Here is a 13,805-nt window from a genome sequence, read left to right as displayed (position 1 = left end):
AAAAGTGTACGGCAAGATAGGAAGAGGCTGTCTTGGCCGTGAAGGGAATTGAGCACATTGCAAGTTCACTACGCTCAGAATGATTTTGGCCACACGTCATTCAAAGTCTTGCTGATTTTTTTTCTACTTCAAATACCACACAAGTGGCAAACCTGCGCTCTCGGTTGCAGCCCCACCCCCTCAGGCCGTAATGTATTACCAACCCGAGGCAACCGTTGTTTGAGACCATCAAACTCGGGTCGCCTACCCGGGAATCAAACCCGGGATCTCCTGATCTTATAGAGCCACCGCTACAACTATTACACCACAGGCGGCCGACGATGGCGAACTGAATGGCGGGGAATGGCGGACCCATAAGAAACTAGAAGTATTGATTAGATGAACTCCCAGATTTTTAAAAGTGCATGATGTTCTGTACAACTTCCTGAGCACATAGCAACGTAGCTTTCACACATCGAACTTTCTAGTCGCCAATTTTGAAACAAGCGGGGCTGAAAAGTGAATTTTTCAGTATTTTTACTTGCATAATCAGGAAAAATGTTGGTTATCAAGGATAGCTACTCTTCCTTTGACGTGCGTTACCAACAAAGGAAAAGAGACTGACTTTTTTCAAACGAAAGTTTCCGAATAACCGCGGCACAGAAGCAGAGCCATAACTCGGCAAGTATAGTCTGATCTGATATGTACAAAAATCCTGTCCCGTTGGCTACTTTCTGAAAAAGTTGGTTGTATGGTATCAATATCTTCGTTATGGTGTTTGGAATTAGAATTTGGATGGTGACAACCTTAACAAAAGGACTTTCCTACAGGAAGCGTCTGAAGCCCAAACACATAATGGCGGCCGTTCGCTAGTCCCTATTTTCGAAATTTCCATTTTATGTCGTAAGGGATATCACTGTATTTAAGAGGACAAAATTTTAATATTCTTCATGGGGCAGAAAGGGACTGCTGAATTTTTTTTTCTTCTTTTTTTTTCAAAACAGTTAGGTGAGTAGATTTCGGAAAGAAACTTTTAGGAAACGCTTACAGCACCACAACGTATACAGTATCATTTATTATGTAGATAGATTGAATGCATTTCCTAGAAGCAAATCAATTGTGAATAACGTTAGGTTAGCTCCAGTTTGAATAATACATCTCGCTTGGTGTATAATTCACTGAGAGAGCAAAATTCGTTTATGAGTTCCAGGTCCAATTTTTTCCTTCATAAGTGAGTGATGCAACATGCGCGGCGTGTGATCTTGTAGAAATTTCTTCAAAGAGTGCGCGGTGCCTTCGAGTCTCTTCCATAAAATCATTTGAACAAGGATAGTTTGGAAGCGAGAATTCACCGTTTGAACATTTTGTTCTTCTCTGACCGTCTCTATTTCATTAATGATAGTCTAAATTTTGATACATCGAAAACACAAGCAATGTTTTGTTCATCAGTGCACTGGTATCTTTCAACAGGTTACTTGTTGGTTAAATTAAGACTTTTCATTTAACTTTTAATCACCATTGCAGCAAGCTTGAACTTAAGCTAATTATTTTATTTTTGTTGTTGTTTTTTCCAGCTCCGGTGCAAGATGAAGCAGGAACCCAAGATGTTGACTACGTCACTGGTATGTTCAATGTTATGATTATTTTTTTAAAAAACATTATTTAAAGTCTTTGAGAGATTACTATACCTCTTCGATACAATTTCCTTTCCATTCTCAAATTTTCTCATTTTCTGATTGTCAATACATCATACCTCTAAGAGATGCACACAGTATATTTATATCGGCACGCAAACGCCCTTAGCTGAATTAGTGGCACGTTCCCGAAAGAAAATGAAATGGCTGTGAAATGTGTATGATTTATTGACTCATTGGAATACAGAAGGTGTACCCAGGGCATGAAGACTCAGTGGCGTGGCAAGCTTTGCGATAAATCGATTGATCTGCCATTTAAACTTATGGATAAGGATCGATAAACATGGTGCTCGCGACGAACACCCTAATAATCGATTGCCTACCATAGTTTCAAACAGGGGAATATCGATAATCGATCATTCACTCCTCGCCACTGATGAAGACGCTATTAGAGCTACCTATGCTGCGGAGTATGAATGACAATGATTCATGATGATCCCATCTCGCATTTGAATAGGTTGTTCCCGAATGACTTAGGAAAGATTGGTAATATTCTTCATTTTCTTTCATTTAATTGTTTTATTTCTTCTTTGAAAGGCTGAGCATGCATGTAGAGAATGGATTTTGTTATTTTAGTGCCTTCCATGGTGGACTGATATGGTGTACTTTTGATTGAAGGGGGGTATTTTTCTTCCTCTTACTGAACTTTTGCGCAAATTTTTAAACCCTGAAAAACACTTCAACCACTACCAGGGAAAACCTTGGCACCTACCTAGGTACCTAGTCGGTGGAGCTTTGTTTTTAATTTTAAGTTGATTACAATCAATTACTCGTCTCATCCGCATCTGTTGATGATGGTGTTCTTTTTTGGAGATACGGTTTTTGGAGTTACATACGTTTAATGCGTTTTTTGATGCGTGGTATCGAAAATACACTATCATAGCCGTATGGAGCATTATTTTGATGCGTGACCTCACAATTGCTTTATCGACATGATACTAAGTCCTAGTCTCTTGCACGAGTAATATCTTAAAGGTTACCTCTAGCCACTTCAAAATGTCTCAGATGAAGATCCAAAAACATTGAATAAATAAAAATGTATGTGACCGCCGTTTGAGGGATAGGTTCCTTCCACAAAAACCTTAAATTCAGGAATCGGTGTTCTAGTGAAGATAAGTGATCTTCAAACATTTTACATCATAAAACTCCAGAAATGTCGGACTAAACCTGAGTTACGTTCTATTCGAGTAATTTCGAGAAAGAGTTATTTGAAAGTTTTAAACCCTATGTTCAGGTCACGAAAATTCTGGATCCAAACGACTTTTTTGTCCTTTCTTGGCATAAAAAATTAATTTATCTGCTCAAAATGTATTCTCTATTGGACACACTAGAAAGATACTTATGCGGGAGTTCATTTCAATAAGCAACATATACTTCAAATTTTTTACCCGTATTTATACATATTACATTGTCAACTTGAAAATATTGGCATGTTTTCCTTTCTTATTATCTTTTTCTCTTGAAAATCTTATTTCTCATTATTTTTTCGTTATTTCAATTTTTTTGCAAATTCAAGGCAACATTTCGAGCTTGTTCTCTCCATCCCCGCCAGCCGCAAGCGACACGCCACGACTTCGTCGCAAGGCCCAGCATAGAATTTTCTTCACTTCCTAATGTACCGATACAGTCTACCGCTTACCGTTTTTCGTCTACCGTCTACTATCTTCTGGTACTTTATCTTATTTCATTCTTTGCCTTGTATTTTTCACTTTTTTCTTGCCTAAATGCTGATGAGTTATTTTGCCTATCGTTACTTTGACTTTCTATGTAAATTATGCTTATATTTTGTCCATATCCAGAATGTATACGTATACCATGAGCCTTTGTGTATTGCATTTTTTCTGGTTTAATTTTATATTCGTTACTCAGCTGACATAAGGGCGTAAATACACATTGGGATGAGCCTGGAAAAACATTGAATTTTATGGACGACAGCGATCATTGCAGAGTGTAGATACGCCCTTATGTTAGGGAGGGTATTTGTTCTTCCTAAAATCAATACGTGTACTGCTGTACTGTTTGTATTGTCTCTGTATCGCATTTTGTGACTTTACCATTGTATTTTCGCTAGCTAAGGAATTGATATTTGTGTAATTTGAATCTCCGCGTACCGCATTATTATGACGCTTAATTGCATTTGGTTTCTTAAAGCAGTAAGCATTTTTTCCGCTGCATCGCTAATTGTAAAGACTATTTGAATAACCCGTATTCGTATATTTCCAGATAAAGTTTGAGAAATCCATAGTCTAGACTTTTTTTGTTCCTCAATAGCTCTTCAAACTCCAGCTCATCTCTACGATAAAGCACCCACCAGCATTAGCGAGGCTGGTTGGCGCCCGAGTTTCGTCACCATGCAATTCAATTTAAGACATTGAATTGCATGTAAAACACGATTCTCGCATGAAAAACAAGTGAAAACAACTCTTAACCAAGATATTAACGTTTTTATCGTACATTGACGACGGGAATTCGAATTGCCCGGTCACAAGAAAAACGATTGTCTATTTGAGTCAAATCGCCTACTACAACGGTTTGGTGGACTTCTTAATAGAGCAATATTTTTTCCTTGCCTACTTTATATTTTAAAGATGATCAAATGGACGTATTTCTATCAAACGGAACTAAGCGCCATAGAGGGAGGAAGGGGGGGTGGGCTTGGATTGGCGGGTGTTGCGGAACGCGCTGATCGTTCCGTCCTATACTCGCAATGCTTTTCCATGGCGCTTAGTTCCGTCTGACAGAACGCACTATCCGAGATTCTAAAATCCTCAAGAAGAAACTCAATTTGGCGCTTAGTTCCGTTTAACAGAAATACGTCCAAATCGACATCATTCTTTGAAGTTTCTGCAGAATTTTCTTCGCACAGAGAAGAAAAATCACAGTAGTTTTCAAGTATTTCCGTTGAGCAGTTTACCATTTAAAAAATAAAGTATGACAGGACGTCTGCGATGAACCGAATTACGTGGTTACGGACTTACACCGTCGTTATGTATCTTAATTAGGAGTTAATTTCAGTAATTTTCGTTGCGTGCACTGGGAAAAAAACACATTGGATCTAGAGTCCAGACTCTTGAAAACATTGACAAGAAAAAGGACTCTTGATTCAATCAGATTTAAGCTTTAATCAAGAGGAAATCCGCTCAAATTAAGAGGCTTGGTTCTTGATTTAAGCTTCAATCTGATTGAATCGAGAGTATTTTTTCTTGTCGATGTTTTTAAGAGTCTGGACTCTGGATCCAATGTGTTTTTTTTTCCAGTATGAATCGTGTTTTACCTCAAATTGTGATTAAAAAACCTGCATTAGAATGCGTAGCTTCGTACCTTGTCTAGTGGTCCATTGCTGGCAGCTTTTAAACGCTAAAGTTCGATGCGCGTGCCATTTCAATTCTTATAAGCACCGCATCGCCGCCACCTACCGTCGAAGCAACTGAGAACTCCGCAGACAACAGAGAGGAGTGAGTCAAAGTGTCAACGGCCGGAGTGGAGGTTGGCTCCGATGAGTCATACCCTGTAAACCAGACCACGATAAGCGGAAACACCATGTTCGGAATTTTTGACATCCAGGATCGGCGATCATCAGGAAGAGACGACTTTAGAGGATAAGGCGGAAGTAGAGCAACGCGGAGACTGAAAGATTTCCCCGAATTCGATGCCTGATTGCCGCTAACTTCCCTCCGCTTCGCTCCTCCCCATGACGTTGTGCATCGGTAGTTAATGGCCGCTTCGAACCGTCTCGCAGTAGTGCCGTTCCGATACAGCCAGAGACAAGAGACCTTCCAATGGTATCAGGAAATTGTGGGAGCTTTTACTTTCAGGGACTCCAGCATTCAACTGCTAACTTACCTACTTGGTCGATGGTTAACCACGAGTTGGAATTTTCGTTTTGCAAACGAACTGACGTTTGTTAGACTTGTTTGGTTCATGACTTCACCCGAAGCTCATCAGTCGCCTAGTGGGTGGGCCAGCAGCCCAAAATAGGGTGATGACTGTTGCTCCTTTAAAATTTTCCAGAGGGAAGTGTTGAAACTCCGAAAGTAGAAGTTTCCACCTGTCGCCAAGAGGCCAGGGGAAGGTCGCTTGTCTCTGGATACAGCTGAAACCGCCAAACTTCTTGAAGTTATGTGAACCTCTGATAAGCTGGGAGGAACCCCGATAAACTTTGATAAGCTCCGATAAGCGCCGACTGACAAAGCTCTGATAAGTTCCAATAAGCATCGATTCTTCCGATACAGGTAAAGCCTAGAGTACCGATAGCTTACCGATAAATAGCCCTTCGATAATCACTCTTCGTGGTATTCTTCGACAAATCCAGTTTCAGCTAACTCCTTTTGAACGGAGACTAATCAGACGTCTTTACACTCTTGGAGGAAATCAGCAGGTGAAAATGATTTCTCAATTGCACTTTTTTATAGGTCAGTTGGACCGAATAGCAAAATTTGAATAAGCAATATTGCTTATTTGACATTTAAAATGTGTCACTTTTTACTCACAATCAGCATTAAAAAAAATGTAGTGGAATTGCTAACGCATAGGGTAACCCTGGTAAGACTCATGGAAATGCTATTTAGGGCGAGAACAGGCACGTAGCCAGGGGAAAGGGGCTTGGGGAGCTCCCCCCCCCCCCCCCGAAAGGAGAAAAGGTTTTTTATCCAAAAAATTGCCAGAGGAGTGTCCCCAGACCCTCTAATTCTGAGGAGGCCAGACCTCCCTCACCTTGTCAAGCCCCCCCCCCCCCTTAAAAAAATCCTGCCGACGTGCCTGCGCGGAAGTTGAAACTTTGGTGTTAAAACAATTGTTTTTAAACACGTGTTATAATATCTCAAAAAGGTGTTTCATACGGTATCGTTACATTTTTTTAAAATTATTTTATCATTTCTTTGCTACAGATGAAGCTGGATGCTATTACAACTTCCAACATTACGCGGAGGGTGACCGAATCGTAACAAACGAGCCATGTCTGAACTGCACGTGCCATAACCGTATGCTGATGTGTTACCTCCGTGTTTGCCCCTTCACGAAAGCAATCGGTCAAGACTGTACTGTTGAAAAACATCCGGAACAGTGTTGCCCTGTCATCTCATGTCCAGAGGGTAAGACAGCTTCAGATCTTCGATGCTCACATAATACCTTTCGGACCCTTAAACTAAGTACGAGCAGGACAAAATAATGTAATTTTGCAGCGAAAAATTTACCATCATAATTGAAAGGTAAAGCAGAAAAGGGTATAGTATCCGTTTCATTCGTCAAGCGTGTTTATCGACGCGTTCCATAGCACCTTTTTTAGGGAATAACTAACATATGAATGTACAATATTACTTAGTACTACTTACAGAAAGCTTTTGTCAATTTTAACCGTCTTTCTCACTTTTTGTTTTAATAGTGCCTGTAAGACTATTGACTTCGACGACGGAGCAGCCATCCACAACAACGGCGATTGGAGGGCATGATAATTACGGATGCACAATTAGGAATTCATTTTTTGCCGATGGAGTGCAGGTAAAATATATAAAATATAAAGTATGCTTGAACACCGATAAGAGGATAAATTGCGTGAACAGAGTCTTCAATGGGTAATAATTGTAGTAATAACGAATCGAGTGAATGAAGCTTGGGATGACGTGAGAACCGGCGCGGAGCTTTTCTTAAATTGATTGAAGGTCTGGGCATCATATCTATTGGGGTTCAATGCTAATTTAGCCGCGCTGTTATGACTATTTTTGAAACTCAAAAGTTTTCAAAAATATGTTCATTTTGAAATGGGGCAGCAACCTCCCGGACTATAATCTACTTCCTAAAATTGAGTAACTCATCAAAAATTTAAAAAAAATAAGGTTCTGAACATATTCAATTTTTTAAATCACAAATACCCAAGACCACAATGTGATGTCATCAAGAGAAAAACAGCATTAGATCCTGCTTGGTCCTCACCTCATTCCTGATCGGTAGACAGTTGGGGAAAAAACCGGAATTTAGTGCCCGTCGCGTGGTCAAGGGTTGGGGTCAGTGACTTCATCTTTGTCTTGGTGGCCTACTTAAGGAAGTAGTAGATAAGTTGGGAATTTGGCGCAGTGGCGTGGCGTGCTTTGCTATATATAGATTGATCGGTCATTTAAACCTATGGAAAAGTATCGATAGACAGGGTGTTCGCAGCGAACAACTTAATAATCGATTATTTACCACAGCTTCAAATGGGGAAATATCGATGGATCGCAAAGCACGCCACGCCACTGGTTTGGCGTCAGGCGTTGCCGAGCCGTAGACGGGAAAAAATGGAATTAAACCTTCATTACAAAAATTCGAAAGTAGGGAGTGACAATTTCCCGCTTTGCTAGTTTCATGGACAATTTTTTCGAATTTAATGATTTTCTGTAACTAATGAATCTCGGCTTCATTCCCTTTAAGTTTAAAAGATGTCACGTCCAAAGGGTCTTTGAATGGCTACCGAACAATCTTCTACGGAGGTAGCTTCAACTGCGTGATTGAGTCAGACAAGAGGGTCCATGTGGAGAGAAAAATATAGATACAATTAGGTAACCGCAGACCCTCTAAGTTGATTCTGCATCATTGGAATTAAAAACTAGAGAAATGCACAATTTGACGCTTCGAGGGTGAATGAAAGATAGAGAAATATTTATTACGAATCGTAGAATAACACATCTTGATGTTGATCGTTGCTTTTGCTAGCTATAGAAACGGTTCATTTCAAACATTTGTTATAATGCAAATTATGGCTTGCGATTTTGACCAGATGTTCTTTAGAGGAAAACGAATAGTTTAGTATCCTAAGCAACAAAATCCTGTTTACTTTATTGAATAATAATTTAAATAAAGCCCAAGCTGTTGAATTTCTCTGTACAATAATAACGAAGCAACTAAATAAAACCAAAAGTTTGGAGACTTGAACGCTTAGCAAAGAAATTAAACTAAACGTCGCGCCATAGAGATGCATAAGTAAGCCACCAAGTAAACTTAATTGATTTATGGATTATGGAGATTAAACAATGAACGTAAAGGAACTTACTTATTACATGGGAATCAAAAACTTCAGAGACTTAAACGTCGTGCAAAGAAAGTAATTGACCTCTAGCGCGCACGTGATATAAGTATACTTGCTGCCGTAAAAATGAATCAGTAATGTCCATGTCAACAGTTGTCACTACAACATACAGCACATGGCTGATTGTGATATCCACCCTATCACATTATTTCATTTTATTTTTTTTAATTTACTAGAAAGCGTTTTGATTTAATTTCTCCAGTGATAATGCTTTGGAGCTTCGTCGCCGACCCATTCGATGTCATTTCTTTTTAAATTAACGAATTCATGTGAAATTTCAATACAACGTTCCAAAACGTTGATTTGAACACTCGGTTCTCCGGAAATATGCTGGTTTCTTAACTTCCATCAAAGACGTTTTGAAGGAAATTACACATCGACGGTGAAACTACCAAACCACGTATCTCGGTGTGTGACGTCGCAGACTTCCTGTCATACTTTTATTTTTTAAATGAAAAACTACTTAACATCCAGTCTTGAAAATTTCTGTGATTTTTCCTCTTTGTGCGGAGAAAATTCCGTGAAAATTTCAAGGAATGATATTGATTTGGTCTACTTCAAAAAAATAAAATGTGAGCGTAGATTTTTAAACACCGCAAACGAGATGCGTGGTTTGGTAGTTTCACCGTCGACATATTATCGATGAAAGCACTCTCATAGGCCAGCATATTACCTCCAATTATAATGGTTCATTTACTCTTATTTAACTTTCAGGTACCCTCGGATCCTAAAAAACCATGTGAATTGTGTTACTGTATTCGCAATCGGACTGCTTGCGTTATGCAAGAATGCACACTCCATGTTGAGGGGTGCCGACCTGTTTACCAACCTGGAATTTGCTGTCCAGTAAAATATGAATGTGGTAAGCACTACTTGTTTGTAACTTATTTCTTGGTTTCATTGTAAAAAAAATATCGTGGCAATCTAAGTTTCAACCATCAATATCGATCATTTCTCATTATTCATTAGGTCATGCCTCTCACCGAAATGTTTCCAGAATGTTTCTGCGACGAATATATGGGGCTGATACCTCACTGAAATGTGTTGCAATGGTATGGAAAACATCTATCGGACGTTTCTGTGAAAGAAAATTTAGGGGTGACATAGAGTTGTTTTAGAGACCTTTTCAAAACCGCTTGGACACATGATATGTTTTCAAGATGTTTCATTGAAATGTTTCAAAGATATGTTTTCAGATCATTGACACATTTCAAAAACATTTTCAATCCGACTTGTGCTAGCAGGGTAGGTAAGGTTTAAAATATCTGAAGAAAATCAATCTTGTCTTCGTCATATAAGAAGGGAGAGAATATTATCACCACATCTTATTAATTTATGCTCCTATCGTTACACACTAACATAATTTGTTAAAAAGAAATATTTCTAAGTTGTGAAGGGCGTTTTAATTCATAAACTCTGCGTAACGAAGTTTCCTCTTGGCGATTGGCTCCTCTATGGTCAAAATATTTTCAAATATTTCTCAGGAGATATTCCGATCCGCGAAGCATGATTTGCGTCACATTTTGACATTCCTTTGAGTCTCCTGTTCTTTTGCTTGCAGATTACGAGGATAAAGAAAGTAGTTCTGCATCATATCCTTTCAATGGCACCTCGCTGCAAACAACAGCTGGTCCGAGTTTGGACTGCAAATATGGAGATGACGTCTTTGCTGATGGCGAAAGCATCGCAACCGATAAACCCTGTGAGCACTGTTATTGTATGCGAGGTGATATTGTTTGTGCTGTTCAGGACTGTGGTGAGCCACTTCGAGGTAAAGACTGCACGCCTTTGCCGGTCCCACCAGGTCAATGTTGTCCAGCATCCTATACGTGCGGTTAGTATCTATTCTACACTCTCTAAATTCAGACATACTTTGCTCTCTTTTTAGTCACAATCGACCCCTTGTAAACCAGAAATTAGATCCAAAGAACATGGAGAAAAACCGAGGTAGCCGATGGTCATCAAATATTTAAAAAATGTTACAGAAAGTCATATCATCTAAATTAATCGGTTGACTGTACAATATTCGTTTGATGTTATTGTAGACTGTTGTTTATTTTATTAAATTTTAGTTTGCCGGTGGCTTCAGGCTATGTCAGCTGACATTAACAAGGGCAATTTTAGATATTGCACAGTTACGTCAAATTTGCTTCATTCCGCTGTTAAATTAGAGCTCTGCTCTACCATACATTCTGAGCCGGAGAACTTGCAAATATGAATTTTTTTTTCTCGTAGAGACGCTCTAGACTTGTTACATGTGTTCATCGTAATTTTCCAACCTAAAGTTAGAACCTAGCCTATTTCAGAGTGAGCTCCTGATGATATACGTGGAATCTAAAAAAGCATTATTCGACGTATACAAAACTTAATTAGAAGTTTGCCTTCAAAATACGGTGTGATAAAATTTGAATAATTTCATTTTTCAGCCAATGAGACCATTTACCAAGATCCTGATCAATCTAACGACATAATCAATCAAGTTCAGGGTATCATAAACAGTATGAAAGATGATACAAGGCCGGATATTCTGGAAAGCACCGCCGACATCATTAATCCCGAGGAAGTTATGGCACCTAGCATAATTCCATCACATGATTCGGAAATTGAGAATCACGAAACATTGGGAGTGAGACCTGACGTTTTGCATGACTACACTGAAAACGAAGGAAATAACGATTCAAAGCAGCCATCTACAGAATCAGATGCTTTGAAGCCAGAGCCACCTACTAGCGTGTTCATGGACGACGATAAATCGCAGATCAACCCGACTACAAAACCTGTAATTGAAGTGGATTTGTCAACAAGTACTGATAAAATTCAACCTCAAGAGGATGATACAAATGTCTCAAACGCCCCCGTCCTATCTGAAATAACATCTTCTCCTGCCTCAGATTCAGAGATCTCTCAAAGCCCTGCCTCAGAAGTTTCAGGAGATGAATTATACCAAAAACCCGAGGAAAACACCTCAACTCATACAGAATCTAACTCTGCGCCGGCTGTTGATGTCGCACATTCGCCTGAAGAGAATCTGGATAAGCCCTCCTCCCAAGATGTAGTTGTTCATTCCACAGAAATAAATCATGAAGACTCTCACGTTGTGCACAGTGATTCTAATGCGCCATTATTAACACAGACTTTTGCAGAACTCGATGCTACGGAATCTGCGATCAACAATATAAATCCTCAAAAGCAAGATGAGACTGCAACCCAAGTTTCTGTGCCTGAAAAACAAATAGAATCGATGGACAAAGAGTCTACGCCAGAGAAATTACCGGAAAATGAAATAAGTCCTTCAACCATCGCCTCAGACTCTACAGCAGGTGGCTCTTTAAAACCTGACAACACTGTCCGCGATCCCTCACCGGATGGAGGAGCAGAAAGTAGTGCTCAGGAAAGTGGAGCAACAGGGAATTCCGGTAATAATATTGAAATAAATTTCACACATCCTACAGCTCAAGATAAAATTGTCACAATATCTACCTCAGTTAAGACCCCAAGTGCAGAAAATTACCTTAAACCCAACGACATTTACCAGGACGAAGTTCATCAAGATTTTCTTAACCACGATGACGAAGAGTTAGCTGCATTGAAACCAACTGAAAATGTGGAGCAAGATGAAAAAGTTCCGGATACAGACATTGCAGACCCTGAAAGCAACCGAGTACCAGGAGAAGGAGACTGTTTGATAGATGGAAAAACGTACAAAAATACGACAATAATTCCGACATCCAACCCTTGCCATGTAAAGTGCGAATGCATCAGTAGCATACCCGCGTGCTCGCTAGTAAGCTGTCCTCCTCCACCTCCTCAACATCAAAATTGCGAGCCAATCCAACCTGGGAGGGACACTTGCTGCCCCACTTACGCATGTGGTAAGTTTCAATAATTAATGTTTTCCTAAATAAATTGCTCGCCCTTTCAGTCCTCTCTTCACTAGCCAGTTCAAAGTTCAGTAAAAGACTTCTACAAACATTCGAATGAGACAAATGCATTCATATCTTACTTATTAAATAACTGATGGTATGCGCTTGACAAAATAATTCTTATGAACATTGGTTTTTGTCAGTGTTTTTGGACAGGCCCGCCACGTTCCATCTCGGGCCCTGGTACCAGTTTTAAGGTCCGGGCCCCAAGTACGGAGGGGGAGGGGGGTCCGAGGGGAATCCCCCGAGAAATTTTAGAATTTATAAGACTATTCGGACGCATTTTGAAGCTTCCATAAAGAATTTTTCCATCAATTTCTGCGGAATAATTATTTTTTTTTTCTACTTTCAGCACAAAATACTTGCGAATTGTTGCGTTCAAAACATCTGGAAAATTTTTATTTATTTATTTTTTTTTTTGGGGGGGGGGCATATGAAACTATTTTCAGTTCTAAGAGGGCCAGGCCCTCCTGGACCCCCCCTTCGATTGTCTATGGCAAGGGAGTTGAGCCATGAGCCATTGAAGTCGAGGATGCCCAGGCTGGAGACTCTTAGCATCTGACGACGGAAGAAAATGAAACGCAGTTACTAAAAATATCCCTCTGTACTGAAAATCTTGAAAATAGATAGAAATTTTCAAAGAAGTATAATTCTTTGAAAATTTAAGAAGAATTCTAAAGTGCCCCAGCGTGTTTCTGAAAATCTATTCACATTTGCAAAATTTTTAGGGTAAATTTTTCACTTATTCTTACGAAACAAGGGTTGCATGTGAATTCGTAGTGGTTTTTCACGGGTAACACGGGCCCCGTTACCAGGGACCAAGTATCCCCCCTTGTGGCGGGCCTGCCTTCAGGCACGCCGGGCTTGTCGATTTCCTTTGACATTTTTGCAGTGGTGAATGCATAGCTGAAGTGCGCTCCAGCTAGAATTGTATTTAGCAAATGGGTGGTTTTCCTACGAGGATTAAAAATAAACGAGTGGTACGGAATATGACAAAAGAATATGAACTATGCAAAACGATAATCCGGGTATCGGAACTTGGCTGATTTGAAAACGCCTTCTAATGCGGCGTGATGCCTCACGCATTCCGGAGAGTTCAAATAGTTGTATCCTTGCGCCGTAAGAATGTGACGGAAGATTTAAATGGAGATA

At 39.7% G+C, this 13,805-nt stretch overlaps 1 protein-coding gene across 3 annotated transcripts in view; it reads left to right on the top strand.

Moving 5' to 3' along the window:
• LOC109043182 (uncharacterized) overlaps nucleotides 1-13,805 on the top strand; it is a 91,084-nt gene that overhangs the window by 65,698 nt on the left and 11,581 nt on the right. For all 3 annotated transcript variants that reach the window (XM_019060300.2, XM_019060299.2, XM_072303999.1), the window contains 6 exons: nucleotides 1,554-1,601; nucleotides 6,560-6,763; nucleotides 7,054-7,169; nucleotides 9,445-9,592; nucleotides 10,292-10,564; nucleotides 11,157-12,602. In XM_019060300.2, coding sequence (XP_018915845.2) covers nucleotides 1,554-1,601; nucleotides 6,560-6,763; nucleotides 7,054-7,169; nucleotides 9,445-9,592; nucleotides 10,292-10,564; nucleotides 11,157-12,602 — 2,235 coding nt within the window. The remainder of the gene's footprint in view (nucleotides 1-1,553; nucleotides 1,602-6,559; nucleotides 6,764-7,053; nucleotides 7,170-9,444; nucleotides 9,593-10,291; nucleotides 10,565-11,156; nucleotides 12,603-13,805) is intronic.

Source organism: Bemisia tabaci, chromosome 1 (genome assembly GCF_918797505.1).
Source record: "Bemisia tabaci chromosome 1, PGI_BMITA_v3".
Taxonomy (NCBI): Eukaryota; Metazoa; Arthropoda; class Insecta; order Hemiptera; family Aleyrodidae; genus Bemisia; species Bemisia tabaci.
Note: the sequence above shows the minus strand (reverse complement) of the source record. Positions and strands in the feature narration are given on the sequence as shown.